This window comes from Astyanax mexicanus, chromosome 15 (assembly GCF_023375975.1).
Source record: "Astyanax mexicanus isolate ESR-SI-001 chromosome 15, AstMex3_surface, whole genome shotgun sequence".
NCBI lineage: Eukaryota > Metazoa > Chordata > Actinopteri > Characiformes > Acestrorhamphidae > Astyanax > Astyanax mexicanus.
Window position 1 is genome coordinate 31189455 of NC_064422.1, and position 19999 is coordinate 31209453.

A 19999-nucleotide genomic window follows, 5' to 3' on the forward strand; every position below is an offset into this window, starting at 1 on the left:
CTTCAGAAGAACCAAAAAAAGAAAAGAAGAAATGTATAAATAAACTGACTGTGTAGTCTTCACCCCACAGAGCAACCTGATTCACATCACACAGTCACAAATCTAACGTCATACTCGCCAACATGGACTGTGAAGTGCTATGCCTCACATCTTCATCATGTAGGCTGTATTCACAAGTCAACAGGAAAACAAGCACACAATCATCCTGTTCACCAAGAAATCACCCAAACATAGCCCAAATTACAGTCCTGCAGAAGCAGTCTGAGACAGCACATACAAGTGAGGTCAGACATCTGGTGTTAACCACTCTCAGTGGGCTCAGAGATGTAGGAACTGATTCCATAAGCACCATGTCTGTACATCAACACAGCTATAACACCTGCTTAATCTCTCAGTGTTTAAACCAGAGTGGTGAAGGAAATGTCAGCACTGGAGCTTAAAAGGTCATCATCTTTCTTCTCTTGTTTATGATGTTACCGTGTCACTCTTTTAACGGGACATTAAGATACATCTGCTTCCTTCAGGCTTTGCTGCAATATTTAGTTTAGCAAATTGTTTTATGTATGTCTGTAAAGAGCAAAGGCAGATGCAAAACAACATTTTATGCCACTTTTTGCATGTATGGTCACGTCATTATGGCGCCTTGTTAGCATGTGATACATAGACTGCAGGACTGTTAAGTCAAGTCAAGTCAAGTCAAGTCAAGTAGTTTTATTGTCAGTACTGCATATGTACAGGACATACAGAGAATTGAAATTACGTTACTCTCCTTCCCAATTTTACAGCAAGTACAGATAATAGATATAATAAAGGAAAATGGGAGACACTATGTGTACAATACAGCAGGGACACAAATAGACATACATGAGACAAAAACAAGGTGCAGTGGTGTGGGGGAGGAATAGATATATAAATATAAGTAAATAAGTAAAAATAGATATATAATTATAATATAAAAGAGTGGGAGACACTATATGTTCAATACAGCAAGACACAATAAACATACGTAAGACAATAGTGCAATATTGATGGTGATTGAGATGGAATGACAGTAAAAATAGTAAATAACAGTAGTGCAAATACGGTATATGGTATATAGCTTAAGGCTGGTAAAGTGAATGGGTGCGTAAGTCCTTAAAGTTCACAGTTTAATTAAGTGGAATTAAAGTGCGCATTGACAGTGCAAGTATATCAGATATTAGGTGTGTAGTGCAAGTCCGTTTGGAAGGGACCAGTACTTTGTGCATTGTAGTGCAGAGTTTCAGTACTTTATTAGCAAGTTAGTATTAGAGATTGCATACACTCTAGTCAGAAAAAGAAAAATCAGCAGTAATTCATGCTGAAAGTGAGCTAAATATTTTTTCTGTTAATATTACATGTTGATACGGCTCTCTGATCCATTTTGTTCAATGTTAAATATTCATTGTGAGAGACAAGGTCTAAAGTAAGGTCATGTACACTATTTGCAAATGTATTTCTTTTCCTCTTTAACGGAAAGCCTAAGATGCACTAAACATGCTCGTTTAATTTAGAGTCAGTGTTTACCTGTTATTTGAAATATGATTTGACACATTCGCTGCAGTTGCTAATGAGCATTAAACAGCAATATTAAAAATAAGAGATAAAAATAACTTCCACATTTTTTTTGGCTTTAGGACCTGCTATGAAAAACCCCAATTACGAAAGACAAAATGACACACTAAAGCATCTCCAGTTAGTTTTTTGTTTTTTTTTTAACTTTTTTGCAAATTCACTCTCTCATTTTACGGCAATTATTAGTGGTGTTTTGGGTGTACTTGTGGGGCGCTGTTTTAAATTTGTCTCATTATCTATGTGAAATGGATGTTTTTTCAGCGCTATAACATGTGTCTCAAATGCATCTCAGACCACTTGCACTTTTATGTACCGTAGCTTGGTTTTATCCAGATGTAATCCTGATACTGAAGATGCATAAAGTAACCAGGTGTAAATGGGATCTTTTGTGGTTCGTCATGGTTTGTGGTCAGTTTCTTAGTAATATGACACAGTGGGAATAAAGTGTAGGGTGCTAGAAAAGCGTTAGCCTAAAGGTCATTAGCTGGTGGTAAATTCCAACACATGTAAAGTGCAGTCTATGCACACAATGTCCAATGTTAATTTTCTAGCTTTAATGGAAAAACGATTTTAAAAAACTATTAACAGTAGCTAGTTTGTTTTTGCCTACTTAAACAAAGAGGAAGGCAAACATAAGTGTACCCCCGTTTAAGCAGTTGTGTTTGTTATGATCATTATTCTTGAAGAGCCTCTCTACCAATTAAAAGACCCTTGGCTCTGGTACTTTGTGCACTTGCTCGATAGTGGAGAGGTGTTTTTCAGTATTAAAAGAATTCTCTGTAAAAAAAAAAAAAAAATGACAGGTAATTTAAGAGCATTTCTACATTACATTCATTATTATATTCTGACGCAATGTAAAGAAAAACTGCCAGTCATTCTACATCAGAAAGTAAAAAATAAAGCAACAAAATGTCTAATTGTATACCAATCAATCAGGACATTTTAATCAGGCACAGGAGAAACAGATACAGGATTACAGTGTTCCTATATGCTCAATGCTCATAATGTTATACATGAACAATGTATAAACTGAACATTAGAGTACAAGAAAGCAAAAGTCAAACCTCACCCAACCTTTCCAAGAGTCCTGCTTTCAACTACAGGTTTCTACCATCTGATCCACATCTAGCCTGAATTTAATCACCACAATTACCTCAGCACAAGTCTGTCATTGTAATTAGTGCTCTTGCTCCAGGCTGTCTTGCTGATGACGCGAGTGCCATTAATGTCATGTTTCAGGACCTACGTAACACTGACCTCAGCAAGGTAATATTAGTGAAACATGTCAAAATGGAACAATATGCTAATTAGGCAGAATGTGAAATGACGAACACCTGCAGTAAACTGTAGTAACCTGAATATCCAATCTCTACCACTCTAAAAGCAGTCTGTAATATGTACAATACGTTGAAAAGTTCAGGCTAAAGCTGGCGTGGTATTTTTGATCGATTTGAGATTACAGAAATGTCAAACTTCTGACAAATATCAACATGTCTGTTCTGGCCTCAAGCGTATCCGTCAGTCGCTGACAGGTACAGTCTTTTCACTCTCTGCCAGTTTATGACTGTATTATATACAAAAAGTGACCAGCTAAAGCAATTCGGTCATATTACACACACCTGTTAAATTAATAAACGAAATCAATAGAATGTATAAATGTATAATCTAATATTTGACAATCTCAGAATTTGTCAATCATTCAACCATGTGTCTATTATTTTCAATGCTAATTATTTTAGGTTAACTGTATAATAAGCCAGAGAGAACCTTGGACCATCTTTCATTCCACAACGGCATGCCAAATGTAATGGGACATAAGACTATCTATGTGGCATCCATCAGCTCTCAATCAAACTCAATAATTCAGGTCACCTTGATATAAACACGTTTGGGCAATCCCAATTGGTCACCTGACGTAAATGTCAACCTATTCTTAAAAATGAAGGCAGTACAAAGTTTTTTTTTTAAGTAATAGCATAGAAAATAAGCTTGAGTGTAAAATGTGTTTATGGCATTGCTCTAAGAACCCTTTGCTGCATCGTTATTGTGATGTATAGGAACACCAAACACTGAGGCAGGATTGGACACACCAATACAAGCAACACAGTGGATTTGGATGTCGTGGTCACATGATGTCAGTAATATAAATGCACAACACAAGTGCAAGCTACTGGTCATGGCTAGATGGAAGGTGATAGATGTAAAGCAATGTGGCATCAGCGTGTGCACAAGTGGGCACACCTCCATGCACTTCTGTTTCTCTCTCTCTTTCTGACAGACACTTTAGTAAGAGTACTTATTCTGTTAGATGGCCCAGTCATGGAGGGGTTTGTGAAAGGTCAAATTAAGCCTGTGCTGACAGTGACGTCCATCAGGCCCAGCGGACAGAGGCTGTTATCAGAGCAATATCTGTCTCTTTGAGAGGAAAAGAGGCCACTTGCGCTGCACTTAAAAGTTCAAAGCCATTGTTTCGGAAAGTTGGGGGGTGGCAGGGGGCGTCTGGCTTTCCTTTCAACCTCTCCACTGCTGTGTGTACAGAATTTCTCTCCATTTTCCTCTGTGAACTCGCATTTGCTTTTTATTGCAGTATGTAGTGTTTGCTGAATGAAACATGATTTCCCTGACAAAAAACCCTTAGTCACTCGGATGTCGTCCCTGGACATTACCCCCCGTCCTGAAATTCCCGGGTAAAGCCTCGACTTGCAGAGTGCACAGCTATAAAGCACACGTTACAGTTTCCACCATGAAGTAAGACCGGGTGTGTGTTTACTGTTTATAATGGCAGTCACTGGGTTCTGGGTTGGTAATAAAATCCTCGGTTGTGTCTTACAGACTGCAAGGATCCAGCTTCTGCTGCATTACATAAAAAAGAGGCCTGTCACAATAATTACATTATCAACTTGTACAATATATAAACATGACTTCAACCTTTTTTGCTGACCTCAATATTTTACATTATATTTTTCCTAGCTAGTAGACCCCCATTAACATGAATAAGCCGGTATGTCTTCCAAAAAAATATTCATGACAGAAATATTAGCCCCAAAATATATAAAAATCTGCAAGGGCTGTAAAAGAGTTGACAGTTTTGTCAGCTGTCATTTTCAGAACCTGCTCTTTAGACGGTAGATTCTCTTTCCTTTTAAACACCGTGCTTCATTATTTCACTAAACGTACCCATCATGTAGGCTGTTCGAAATCTTCTCGTTAATTACCACAAATCTGCAAATCTACATTTAGAAGTCAGTTTCTGCCTGTCGCCTTTGTGTCAGCCCAGTAGGTATGCATAATTTAAAGATCTATTTAAATTTCATACACTGACCGAATCTTTCAGAACATGCGCTTACATTGTTCAGAGAAGGGGAAAGGGGTGTCCACTTTCCAGCAGACTAAAGTACATTTTAATGGTAGTGCAAAAAAGGAACATGTTCTACCATAAATGCCTAAATCACCAAAATCAGATCTGAACTATTATTCCCAAAAATACATATCACGAATTAAAAATGAATGTAAAAGGCAGCGCTTTATAAATTGAATTGCAATTATTTATAAATTCACAAACACTAATTAAGCTTAAGGTTATGAACACCTTCTTGTTGCCCATTAGTTGCTGCACAGTGTTTGTAACCTTTAGTTATTCATCAGTGGTCAAAGCTGTCCACAGGATGCTGGTGGTGAACTGAGATGTTTAAAAACGTCAGCAGCATTCGTACTCGTAGCACTCGTAGCAGCACAACACACACTAACACCACCACCACATCAGTGTCAATGCAGCGTTGCGAATGACCCACTACCTCCATGGTGGTCCTGTGGGGTTCTGACTATTGAAAAATATAGAATGATACAGAATGATACAGATCATCAGTAGGTTTTTGTGGCTACAGAAATGAGAATGAGAATCAGGACTAACTACAGGGGATATTAGATGTACACATTAAAAGCAAATTTGAAACGTGTGCACTCTTATAAAGATCATCACACCAAGCATAATCAGACATTATTTTCAATATAAAAGCTGCTTAATAAAAGTCCTGAAGATTCACCTTCATAATTTCCACACAAATATTTTTTATAATACTTCTGTTATGAATGTGGAAAAAAATATTCAATAGTTAACTGAAAGTGAAGCAGAACTTTTCTGCCCTCCTGCAGCCGCTATGACAAAAGGGTTAATGAACTCCCTGTCTTAGACACATGAATCAATAATAAAATAGGCTTTTGGGTATTAGGTACACATTCACTCCCTCTCCCGCCTCACATATACTTTTTAATGGACTAAGGAAAAGGTTATGCTCTATGACTACCTCAATGGCTCTATAATTTGACATTTAATGTTGACAACATCTGAACGTTGATGGGGTTTGAAGCCAGGATCAACAAAATCCAATGACAGAAGAGAAGCTAAACCTATGAGGGAAAATGATCTCAATAAATGCAATCATATAATCTGCCTAAACAAATCTCATTAAATTGTTATGGGTTGGAAAGAGCCATGGCTCTCATGTAGAAATAGTTAATAGGGCCATTCAAATTGGATCCAACATGTTCAAATTATCAGGCAAATCCGCTTTTGTGCATTTGCTGATATCACCCATGGTTTCAAATTCTGTGATATTCCTCGCATTCACATTATCCTAGCTCCATACAGATTAGGAGTAATCCAATTGAAGCCCATTTAGAGAGCAATGCAATGACACAGCTAATGAAGAAAGATAAAGATTGCAGGAAAAAAACGTCACAAGCTGGGAAATGCATCATGTTCCAGATGAGGCTGGACTGACACAGGACACTTACATTAATCTGATTCATAGGACAAAGGCACAAAATACCCATAGAGAAAGCTCTTTATCCTATAGGTGATGTCGGCATTACTGCTATAGATTAGCTGCATTTGTGATAATAAACTAAATGTCACAGTTAGAGTTTCATTTGTAGTGTTTTAGAAACTGTAAGGGTACAAATTATTACAATCTTGACACAACAGAAGCAATTATATAGTATGATGTAAAATAACAAAATAACACAAAACAAGCCTCTAAACCTTCCTGCTCATATTTACTATGAACATAACCAGCCTTATTCTGCACATATGTATTATTAACCTGATACCTGTTCAGCAGAGGTGCACTACAGTGGGGAGAACAAGTATTTGATACACTGCTGATTTTTCAGGTTTTCCCACTTGCAAAGCATGTGGAAGACTGTAATTTTTATCATAGGTACTCTTCAACTGTGAGTGATGGAGTCTAAAACAAAAATCCAGAAAAATACATTGTATGATTTTTAAATAATTAATTTCCATTTTATTGTGGGAAATAAGTATTTGATACACCAGAAAAAGAAACTTAATATTTGGTACAGAAACCTTTGTTTGCAATTACAGAGATGAGACGTTTCCTGTATTTCTTGACAAGGTTTGCACACACTGCAGCAGAGATTTTGGCCCACTCCTCCATACAGATCTCCTCCAGAGCCTTCAGGTTTCGTGGCTGTCGCTGGGCCACACGGACTTTAAGCTCCCTCCAAAAATTTGATTTTCTATTGGATTCAAGTCTGGAGACTGGCTAGGCCACTCCAGGACCTTAAGATGTTTCCTACGGAGCCACTCTTTAGTTGCCCTGGCTGTGTGTTTTGGGTCGTTATCATGCTGGAAGACCCAGCCACGACCCATCTTCAGTGCTCTTACTGAGGGAAGGAGGTTGTTGGCCAAAATCTCACGATACATGGCCCCATCCATCCTTCCCACAATACGGTGCAGTTGTCCTGTCCTCTTTGCAGAAAAGCATCCCCAAAGAATGATGTTTCCACCGCCATGCTTCACGGTTGGGATGGTGTTCTTGGGGTTGTACTCATCATTCTTCTTCCTCCAAACATGACGAGTGGAGTTTAAACCAAAAAGTTACATTTTTGTCTCATCAGACCACATGACCTTCTCCCATTCCTCCTCTGGATCATTCAGATGGTCATTTGCAAACTTCAGACGGGCTTTGACATGCGTTGGCTTGAGGTAGGGCACCTTGCGTGCACTGCAGGATTTTAATCCTTGACGGCGTAGAGTGTTACTGATTGTTTTCTTTGAGACTGTGGTCCCAGCTCTATTCAGGTCATTGACCAGGTCCTGCCGAGTAATTCTGGGCTCATTCCTCACCTTCCTCAAGATCATTGATGCTCCACGAGGTGAGATCTTGCATGGCGCCCCAGACCGAGGGAGATTATCCGTTATTTTGCTTTCTTCCATTTTCTAATAATTGCACCAACAGTTGTTGCCTTCTCACCAAGCTGCTTGCCTATTGTCCTGTAGCCCATCCCAGCCTTGTGCAGGTCTACAATTTTATCCCTGATGTCCTTACACAGCTCTCTGGTCTTGGGCATTGTGGAGATGCTGGAGTCTGACTGATTGAGTGTGTGGACCGGTGTCTTTTATACAGGTAACGAGTTCAAACAGGTGCAGTTAATACAGGTAATGAGTAGAGAACAGGAGGGCTTCTTAAAGAAGAAGTAACATGTCTGTGAGAGCCAAAATTCTTACTGGTTGATAGATGATCAAATACTTATTTCCCACAATAAAATGGAAATTAATTATTTAAAAATCATACAATGTATTTTTCTGGATTTTTGTTTTAGATTCCATCACTCACAGTTGAAGAGTACCTATGATAATAATTACTGTCTTCCACATGCTTTGCAAGTGGGAAAACCTGAAAAATCAGCAGTGTATCAAATACTTGTTCTCCCCACTGTATATGTCCAAATGTTTGTGGACACTCTTTCTAATAAATGCTTTCAGCTAATTTAAGTTGCACCAAATTGCTGACACATTTGTGCAAATGCAGACACATACACAGTGTGTTTAGTCCCTGCAGAGATGTTGTACCAATAGAATAGGACTCTAAGGACTGGAGCAAATAAACAAGAACCTATTGGCTCCTAAAGGCCTAATGGTGGTAGAAAGGTTTAAAGCCCCCCAGCATTGAGCTCAGTTGGGTGCTCCAACACCTAACAGACGGCCTTGACTGAACTAGAGGTTAGATCGGGCCCAAAAAATACGACCCGACCCAGCCCGAGCACGTTCTGCCCGAGCCCGACCCAACCCGAACCATAAACTGTCATTATGAGCCCGAGCCCGCGCCCGACCCGCCCCATAAACTGGCTGTTTTTGGGCTGTTTCAATGAGCGAAATATGAATGAGAATTATGTTAATAACACTAACATAGAAGCACAGAACTATTTTCTAATTAAAATTATTTTTAAGAACAGCTACACAAAGTGCTGCAAGTCAAACGTGGAGGAGTTCACGTGCGAGAGAGAGAGAGAGACACAGAGTAAAGGTAAAGTTTCTCACATACTGTATCTCCTGTTTCTCTTTTATCTCCTCGTGCTCATATTCTAGTCCCATACATAATTCTGCAGCTCCCTCAGTGTTTTCTGTCGTATTTTGCGGCTAGCATGAGCGCTTACAACTAACACCGCGGACCGCGAGGTGCCAAGCGCGGCTGCTGTTGTGCCGAATCCGACTCCCTGCTAAATCCGACTCACACTTTTCGGACAGAATCGGCACAACACCCCCCGCTGTACAACTGCGGGAGTGAAAAGTGCATCTAAATAACTTTTATTTTCACTTTTAGTTTTCGTTATTTGCTTTCTTTTTCGTTAACAATAATAATTGGTTACTTAGCAACATTGTGATTATCACACCAGAGCTTTATTTAAAAATAAAAATATAATTAGAAAACAGATGCCTACATCTCAGACTATTTTCTGGAGCCCAGCCCGACCCGGCCCGAGGAATGTGGTGGTAAATCTCGGCCCGAACTGACCCGATTTCGGGTCGGGCCTCGGGTCAGGTCGGGTTCGGGCAGAGAATCTAAGCTCTAGACTGAACAGCCGAAAACAGTTACTCCACCAAAACCAAAACTCTAAACACCCTTGATTTCAGAAGAAACAATAATAGACCAGGTGTCCCATAACATTTGTCCATATCATTTACCACTACAACTAATATTTATGGGCCATGCCTTTGTTCTCTCACTATGTTCCTTGCTTTTACTGCATGACCTTTTTGCTATTCTCTTTGCTTTTGTTTACCCACTTTCATCCTCCAGAGGCCTTGTTTCTGTTTCTCATTCCTTTAGCCGCAGCTCTGCTTCTTTTGCGTCATTATTTTATTTCTCTTCTTATTACCCTTCCATTTGGTCTCCCACTCTCTCACCATTTCTACTGGCCAATTCATCTCTCTCACAACTCGAAAATATGTATCTCTGTGACTGGTTACTGCTTAGATGATGCCAATAAGCTTGTGCTGGTATATGCGGTAAAGAGAAAAGGAAAATGGAAAAGCAAATAAAGTCATAAAGCAGTAGGGCTCATATTATATAGGCTGTATTTCTTTCCTTAGGCTTTTAAATGGCCATAGTGTTTCTCATTTGCATGGCTAATAGCAGAACCCACAAGGGAGGGGGTGGAGGGACATGCCTCAGCTTTATATAAGCACTGCGCTACAGATAAGGGTACACTAAAAAACACACACACATATTTTGATGGTCCTGGTGACAGCTTCCATCCATCACACTCCATGTCTGTTAGTGGCTCCATATGTTGTGTGCCGGCCATGGTGACGGAGCAACATCTGTGTCAACAGGACTATTCTCCAAATGTCTGCCTCTATCTGGCTCTGTGCTGCATTGCTGCTGACCTCCACACATACACTCAAATATATGTTCAAATGTTTCTGGACACCTCTTCTAACAAATGCAATCAGGTACTTTAGTTGCACCCATTGCTGACACAGATGTGCAATTACACACACACACAGTACCACTCTTATCTAGTCCTGCAGATAAATACTTTTAATAAAAACTGACTCAAACACAGAACAGAACACAAATATGAAGCAATTGGCATCATGCCTTATGCCAGACATGGGCTAAAGATGCTCCATCCAACACTTTTGGGTTTAGTTTGGGAGCTCGGAGGAGTTGGAGCCTTATGTATAAGGTAGGAAACGATTAAAAATCACAACCTGAATGCAATTAATTCCTCACAGAATTGCCCCAAAATCTAGTAACATGCCTTTTCTAGACAGTCAAGACAGACCAATAAAAAAAGGTTAAACTCTTATTTTTATTTTTAATACCCTTTATTCTAAGGAATTTAGAACAATGAATTAGCACATTTGTTTATATAGTCTATGTATAGTGTAAGGCTGAAAACTGCTTAAACTGCTTAAATGTTTGCAATGTTATATAACAGCACAAATTATGAATCATCTGAACGATCAGTATGAGATCAGAATTCACTATGAGTTCGATTCTGCCAATGTTAATTTCAGGGGAAAAGACCAGCAATTAACCAATTATTTGGACACTTCAATCTGCGCTGCAATTAAATAATGTATAGAGCAAAAAACACGAGCAAACCATGCAAACACATGAACATGTATTTGGATGTTGTGAATGCACACCTGTACATATGTTAGGGCTACCCACCAATCAATGCATTGCATTTTATATCAGTATGCTTTTTTGGATGCAAGAGCTTTGGGATGAAAAGCAGTTTACATTTATCGTCTCCATAGTCAGTCAGTTTAATAAAAATAGCTAATAAATACTAAATCAAAAAAACTGAAAGAAATCAGAACATGACATAAAAATTCATGACTTGTTTCATCTAAAAGCTACAGGCTCATCTTCCCCAGGACAGCAATAAAAAAAAAAAAAAAAAAAAAAAAACAGCTGCTCGGAAACTTAGCATTTCTCAACTCAACTGAAACATATCAAACATCCAATCTTAACACAGCCGGCAGCATCATATTCCGCGCTATAGTCGAAGTAACAGCTGAAAATAATGTCAGTGCATAGAGCTTAGCATGCTTTGTATTGTCCTCCCTTTGATTAGCAGGTAATGGTAAACAGTTGAAGAGCTCCAGATGCTGTCTCATTAACCTTTATAGAGCTGAATTACACTCATTTCCCATCTCTCACCTTCAGCTGCTGCCGGATCCAAGAAAACCGGGGCCAACAGCTGGATCTGCATCCACAGCCCCAGGTGCACGCCAGTGCTGATTACGCTGCATAAGACACCGGCTGGTAAAGTGGTTTTACTTAAGATATGAAGATTCCAGCAGAGCCAGAATGCAAGCACAGCCATCTACAGGCCAGATACCACATATTCTGGTGTCCTCAAAGGCACTCTACGCTCTGACATACACACAGCTCATACAAATCCATCCATATAATGGATGCTACAGACTTTAATGGATATAATGAGTGGGTATGCCATATGGATGAGGATATAATGAGTGGGTAAGCTGAATTGTCACTAAGGCTGTAACTGTTAACATCATATTATATTATCTGCGTAGTTTGAGATTTGACAACTAAGAAAGTCAATGATAAAAGTATGAATAAGCCACTAAAAATAACCTTTAAAAGGGGGTTGCACCATACATGCTAAACATGATTTATTTTTAACAATGGAAGTGTATGTAATGTGTGTTAGGTTAATCAAACAGAAATTAATCTTTTATATTGTAGTTAACAGTTTTTCCACAAGTAGTGATGTACAACTTTTAACTACATTTTAAATTAAAATCTAGAGACATCATTGTGATTGTAACATTAAAATGTTAGTCTATTATATTACAAAAACAGAGGGGAAACTGCTGTGTAATAAATCAAGTTTAACAACTGTGCAAATTCAATTCATGCACAATAATCTCCTCACATTTCCTTATAATTAAGAGGTCATTCTAAAAAATAAAAAAAACACACCCATTGTTACCATGATTAGCACATGGTACTTGGGCCCCTTTTAATGCCAACTCTATAGCAGTAACAAAAGTCCATTGAAATTGTGTTCTAAAGAAATTTCCAATTAAGGCTAAATTCTGCTGCTTTTATTGGCCACTGACAAAGATAACTTGCACAAATAAACATTTATATCCCTGTTAAAAAGCTATTAAAGAAATAAATACACATATATTAAAAAAATAATAATTATTACTTAGTAATGTTTTGTTAATTCTATCTTTAAATGTTGGAGTGTCCCAAAAATAATTACTCAAATACTGTCACTACCAGCTGTACATCTGTTCCTATAGTGTCTTTTGGGTGGAATGCCATCAAAATTCTATTTCCAAAATTAAAAACATATTCATACAAAATTCACGTAAATGGCACACTTATTATTTAATAGAATAAAATTAACTGAACTGCAGTGACTGCCCATTTCTAATTTAGTTTCTAATCTAGTTTCAAAATCTGACTAAAGTTTTTTATATATTTTTTAACTACATAAGTCTTTGATATTTTTTGTGTTTAATTAACTAACACTAACAAAAAGTTAAGTTTGTACTGGATCAGAGGACATAGGATACTTGAAAGTGAAATCTCAATATATAAAAATGTCTGCCTATGAGGATTAATCATTTCCTGCAAAGAGAGTGCCTTCTTTCGGTTATCAAGCCAATTTAAGCTTCATAATTATCCTGAGACAACGTTTTTCTATTTTGTTTTTTCATTCTATTTTACTCACTGTCAAATACCTATGCAGGGAGCAAAAGTTGAACGTATTTCAGGTATCCGGGGCGACAGCTTCACAACATTATGCTTCTTTTACTCACATAATTTGTGTAATGAAAGGATTTTCATCACAATAGCTGAGTCACTGAGTCTTTTGTTAGACTTAAGACTAAACTGTACATTGCTGGTGTCCTCCAGGACAGACGCTGTAAACCCTGTGGATTCAATAAAACATGAGATGAACTTCATACTCTCCACTAGGGCCAACTGATTAACACTCTGCCAACAAACCCATGCCAGTAGCAATCCCACTGTGCACCGCGGCGGTCATGCTAACAGTCTTGTGTATTCTGAATTGGTATTAAGTGTTGTGTGTGTGAATGGTTCATCAGCTATTCCCGGTGTAAGCCCTGTATCTTGAACATTAGCGTGAAACACTACGGTTTTCAAGCCTTTGAGAGCGCACCGACGCCACAGTTGAAAGTGTGAGCTTTGAAACATGTTTGTTTGCTGTGGGTCTCCTGAGCTGGTCAGTTTGTCTGTGGCAGCAGCTGTTTGGCCAATTTGTGACGGTGGAAATAGAGCCTCTGAAACGCTGGCAAGAGGACGGCAGGAATCCAATCTCCAAAGAATTTTCTAGTTGGAAACATTTCCATATATGAGGGTGATAAAGATGAAATGTCAAAACCGGATAACAGAACATTTCTGGAGGAGGAAATGTTTGTGCAACATGTCTCCTCAGTTTACCCTAAAACTTACCCATGAGAACTGGAAAACCTGCTAAGTCCCAATCTGTCACCCTGCATGTTATAATGAGCTGGCCATGCTGAAACAGTAGCAGTAATATGAGTACTCATACGAGTGGGTAAAATCTGAGGTTAAAACGGTGCTTTAAATAGAAAATAGACTTTTCAGTTTTAACAGGCAGCTTTTGGGCATTATTTCAAAGGTCTTAAGTGACTCTTCATGCAAGACTATAGGTTCTAAAGTCTGCTGCCTAAAAGAGGGCAGGGGCGGATAAGAGCGGAGCTGAAGTTTGTTTAAAGAGAGCTGTGTTTAACGGCATTCAGCTGAAGGCTTGAAGAGTATGTTGTTCGCTCCTCTCTTGTTCTCTGCCATGCCCTCAACCAGCCCATAATGCATGCTGAGTGCCACTGCACTTTCTGCTAATGGATTGAGAAGTGGTACTTCTGTAGCTGCTTGACATGTGTTTGGAACGTCTGTGCCGTGCAGCAGGTAGGCCTGCTTCCACAGATGTTTGTATGATATTTGGATGCTATATTAAGGAAAACAGTCCTGTAGCTTGAGGAATATGTAGCTTATGTTAGCTGGAGACCAGTACTGAAAAACTGTGAATAATCTGTGAATAACTGTGAATAAACACTAAACAGTTTATAGTGTGCTGTATTTACTGGGACTGTATATTGGCTAGAACTGACAAGATACAAAAGATCACAATATAGGGCATATGATTTAATACTGTGATACTTTCATATATTGAGGGCATGTTGGCGAAGTGGTTTGCATGTTCACCTCCCAGCACTGGGTGCATTTCCTCCAGGGACTCCAGTCTCCCCAGGGCCCAAAAACATAATAGGATCAGGAATGGATTGGCACTTTGGGTCAGTGTCTTTAGTGCCTGATGCAGTCCTCCAGGCAGACAGTCGTTTCCGGTTGAGAGTGTGCTGTGCGTGATTGGCTGCTGCTTCTCAACAGTGTGTTGGCTGAGTGTAAATTGATTGTGTAGAATGTGACTGTAAAGCTTCTTTGGGTGTCTAGAAAGGTGCCTCATAGGTGTAACTTCAAAGTTTATTAAATTATTAAATATTTTATTTCACCGCTAATGTTTATAGGTGTGAAAACTAGAGGACTTGGTGGTGAACAGCTTAAGCATAATGTTTCAGACACAGGAATGCTTACCTCAATTCCTCCCTGCAGCAGGTCCACCTGGCCACCTCCAACATCCAGTGCCATAGCAACTGATGCAAAGGGGCGACTTGCCATTTGCTGTCTTTCTCTCATCAGTTGCTGAAAAACAGACGCAGGGGAGGGAGGTACACAGTGGGGAGAGAGAGAAAGAGACACTTAGTGAGTAACACTAACCATTTATATATCCTTTAGTTGTTTCTAGTCTGGTCTTGCTTTTAGCTTCCTTGCTTTCTCCTCAAAAAAAAAAAAAAATGATGTAGGCAGGTACAAAATGTCAGCATGTCCTCATGAAATGCTGCAACTGACCATTTCAGGCAGGATAGAAAAATCAAAGCAGAGCAGCACAGTGTGCTGTACTAGACACTGACAAAATGACAGATTTAAGTAAAGGGATGTGATGTATGAGAAATAAGAGACAGAAGTAAAAGAAGGGAAAAATAATAGAAAACCAGAGATCAAGACACCAGCAGGGCAAGGGACAGGTCACTGACAATAAAATTACTTTTTTTTTTAAGCACTGACAGAAATATTTTGTTCCAAATGAAAAAAACATTAGGTGGTCCTGGCTGGCAAAAAGACTGCAGAGCCTGGAACCAAATATGCTTTGTCATAACACGCATGACAAGCAATCATTCTGTCATTGATTCTGTGGTCATCAGTATTCCAGTGTTGAAGTTTAATTAATGATGTATTTCGCTTATTTTCTTCATTTGAAGGGCTTACTTGACATCATACCGGCACAGGACTGACTGCTTTAACAGAAAACGACATCCACGTTTCATTAAATAGTAACACACGGTCTGTCTCTTACTGCCTTAAATCAACATAGCTCTGCTTAAATAAGCATACAGAACTGTCAGTACACGAAAATTTAATAATAATGTTAGCAGCTTCAAGGATATAAATGTGTCAGGAAGTTGGTTAATGCTGGTATGTGTGCACGCATACATCTACAGTAGTGTGGTATGGTAATATGGGTTAAAAAAGTTAGAACAGGTCAATGGACTATACAAATTTAGTTTTAAACAAAACACACTTAAATAAAGAGATCTCACCAGCTCTATTCTTGCCAGTTTTAGTCCCTTTTTAAGAATGAGCTGTGTAAGCGCTTTTATGCAAATCAGCTGTTGCTGGCCATGCCCCCCACCTATGCCGTGTTTATGCTGAGCATTTAAAACATGTGAAAATGAAGAAGAAAAAGGCACTATCCATCCAACTCTATATCTCTGAACCCAGAGCAAGAAGAAAAGGAGCCACCTGCAGAAATACAGTGCCCTCCATAATTATTGGCACCCCTGGTTAAGATGTGTTCTTTAGCTTCTCATAAATTGAGTTTTGTTCAAAATAATATAGGACCACGATGGGAAAAAAAAGTAAAGTCCAACCTTTAACTCAAGTAAATTTTAAGGGGGAAATAAAATCCCTGACTAAGAAATAATTATTCTTCATAAAATCACCTGTTCCACAATTATTGGCACCCCTAACAATTCTTAGGAAATAAATTTAATAAAAGTATTTCTGTCACTTCTACAGTAGTTTACGAAGTTGATCAGAGTATGTAGGAACATTTAATTAGTAATTCACAACTTCCTGTTTCCCTGGGGTATAAATATGACGTGACACAGAGGCCATTTATCTTCAACATGGGAAAGACAAAGGAACATACCATTCAAGTGAGGCAGATGTGTGTTGACCTTCACAAGTCAGGCAATGGCTACAAGAAAATCGCTACTCGCCTACACCTGTCCATATCTACTGTCAGAGGAATTATTAAGAAGTTTAAAACAACTGGAAGAGTGGTAAACAAGCCTGGACGAGGACGCAAGTTTATGAATGCTCTAAAATACCAGGACATTTTAAAACAAAATCTGGAGGCTTCTGCCCGAAAGCTGAAGATGGGTCGTCACTGGGTCTTTCAGCAAGATAATGACCCTAAACATGTGGCCAAATCTACACAGAAATTGTTCACCGCACACAGAATCAAGCTCCTCCCATGGCCATCTCAGTCCCCAGACCTCAACCCCATTGAAAACCTGTGGGGTGAGCTGAAGAGGAGAGTGCAGAGGAGAGGACCCAGGTCGTTGGATGATTTCGAGAGAATGTGCAAAGAGGAATGGTCAAAGATCCCTCTTTCTGTATTCTCCCATCTTGTGAAACATTACAGGAGAAGATTAGGTGCTGTTTTGTTGGCAAAAGTGGGTTGTACAAAGTATTAACATCAGGGGTGCTAATAATTGTGGCACACATGATTTGATGTTAAATAATTATTTCTTAATGTGGGATTTTTTTCCTACTGAATAAATTCACTTGAGTTAAAGGTTGTATTTTACTCTTTTTTTCCATCGTGGGCCTATATTATTTTGAACAAAACTCAATTTATGAGAAGCTAAAGAACACATCTTAACCAGGGGTGCCAATAATTATGGAGGGCACTGTACCTTCACAAATGCAGCAAGCAGCTTCTGAACGGTTACTCAACTTTAGAAATCATCTTACCCGTTACCATCACCAGTCTGGTGCAGGCCTAGCAGTAATGTTAGTGTTGGCTTGTGTTAAATGCCCATGCTTAACTAAGTTTGAAATACAAAAGTCATTACTTGAAAGTACTTACATCGAAGTCTGCTGTCTAATTTAGCCATGTACTGTATGTATGTATGTATGTATGTATATATGTATACACACACACATATATACATATATGCTACAGCATTCTGTTATTCATTCTATTTCATTGATGGGACAGAGAACACTAAATAATTAGTATGGAAACCAGTGTTTCCAAAGATTTTTCTGTGTGGGTCAACATCATTTTAACATAATTATACATTATATACAGTCTTAAAATATATACAGTCTTGTTATATCTGGTGGCAATTATATGTATATGTCTTGGGTGTGCTTACACTTGCATTTCTATGTGGCTTGACTTAGCCAGCTATAATTTCAGATACTCAATGTGCTTTATTTAACCAGGTGTAAACAGAGTTCACAAAACTCCAGTAATAGTTTTGGTGCAACTTGCAAGTTTGCATATTCCATCTCACACAGAAATCAGATTTAGTGGAGACTGATTTGTCTACCAAGCGTAAATGAATTAGGTTAAAATTAAATTAGGATACAATACAAATGTTAGTCATATTAAGTGATCAGGTATAAACAGGATGTAAAAGGATGCACAGTGAACACACATGCAGTCAGTCAGTGAGTGAGGGAGGAGAGTTAAACATTTGCTATTCAAACAACACTATGCTTAAGGAGATGTGGGGAGATCTGCATTGAGCTTATGTCCTTTTGGCATGATTGAGCTGCAGGTGACGCTTCCATCATCTGTGGTTAATCGATGTGTACAACAGTGAAGTACAGCGTCATTGTTACTCACAGCCAATCAATATCCAAACGCAGGCCGATCTGGAAGCCAAGGACATGGACGATTGCTATTGGATTTGTGATGAGGAGGAGTATGGCGCATTAAGCACTAATTGTTTCACAGATTAGCAACCAAAGCAAACTGCTGTGCTTCAGTCACAGCCCTGGTTTCGTACCAGTCCCTTTGCTTGTAAACACACATCCCAAACACACAACTGGGCTAAATGCTGCAGAGAGAGCAGAGAAGAAAGTCATGAATCCCACAGTCTGCTTCATCCCTGAGCACAAAAAAGCAATCATGCCCATTCAGCCTGTACACTGTGCAGCAGACAAAAGGAAGTCAATAGCAAAGCCTCGTGCTGGCTGCTTAATAAGAAATTAAATACCGGCTGTTGGGGAGCATTTAGCTGCACAGGGGCTCTTCTTTTTTCATCGTTTCTACAAAGAAGATCCACAATGAAATATTACAGCTCAATGATGTGCACACAGCTCTTGGACTGTTTGTAACAGCAATTTGCTTGGAGACAAATATGTTAAATCACCAAGTCCTTGTTGTGAATTATGGAGGATGGCAGCCAGAAATCAATGCAAGCTCAGAGTAAGCCAATATGATTTATCAGGTCTGCCTGAAGGTGTCAATAGTTAATACATTAACACTCAGCAGTATCAATCATACAACATCACATCCTAAACGGATGGAGATGGTTAAAATCTCCCACACTAGGACACTGCAAGATGGCGGCGTGCAGTAGTGCAGCGGCTTCTCAAGCTCCTAGCGAACACCCTATTTTGAGCTGTTTTTACGTCGGTTCTGAACCCAACTTTACGCGCCCCACGCATGTGAGTTACAGCAGAACCGAACTTCTGAGGATTAAGGACAGTTTGGTCAGTAAAAAAGCAACTATGGACAATAATATCCGAGCTACGCTGGGCGAGCTGCAGCTCCTCCGCGCTCCGGCGTGGGGGAGCGGATCGCTGCAGACAAAGGGCAAGAGGAGGAGGCGGTGCGAGCGGCGTCAGAAGAGAGGAAAACGCGCTGGGGTGCTAGCCAGGCTAAAGGCTAATGCTAACCGACCCCCGATTCCGTCGCTTTTCCTCTCTAACGTCCGCTCTTTGGATAACAAGGTTGGTGCACAAACTGCGTGTTGGTAAACAGCCACTGCTCCGAGGCGACAGAACAGCTGACTGTAAAGTGTCGTCCTCACTATCTGCCTCGTGAGTTTTCGGCGGTGTTCGTGATTGCTGTTTACATAGCACCGGATGCTAATGCTAACAACGCGCTGAAGGAGTTTTATGACAACATCAGCTCGCTTCAGAACAAGCATCCGGACGCGTTCTACGTGGTAGCGGGGGATTTTAACCACGTAGAACTGAAGAACACGCTGCCGAGGTTTTACCAACACGTGAACATTCCAACGCGAGGTAATAACACGCTGGACCGTGTTTACTCCTCTGTGAAAGACGCTTACAAAGCCTTCCCCCGCCCCCACCTCGGGCTATCGGACCACATCTCCATCATGCTGGTCCCCGCATACCACCCCCCACTGCGACGCTAAAACCCACACAGAAAACAATCACGGTGTGGCCCAGTG

At 39.6% G+C, this 19999-nt stretch overlaps 1 protein-coding gene across 1 annotated transcript in view; it reads right to left on the reverse strand.

Moving 5' to 3' along the window:
* Positions 1-19999, reverse strand: part of atrnl1b (attractin-like 1b) — a 110322-nt gene that overhangs the window by 11853 nt on the left and 78470 nt on the right. The window contains exon 27 of the mRNA XM_007259180.4: positions 15033-15140. Within this exon, the coding sequence (XP_007259242.3) occupies positions 15033-15140 (108 nt within the window). The remainder of the gene's footprint in view (positions 1-15032; positions 15141-19999) is intronic.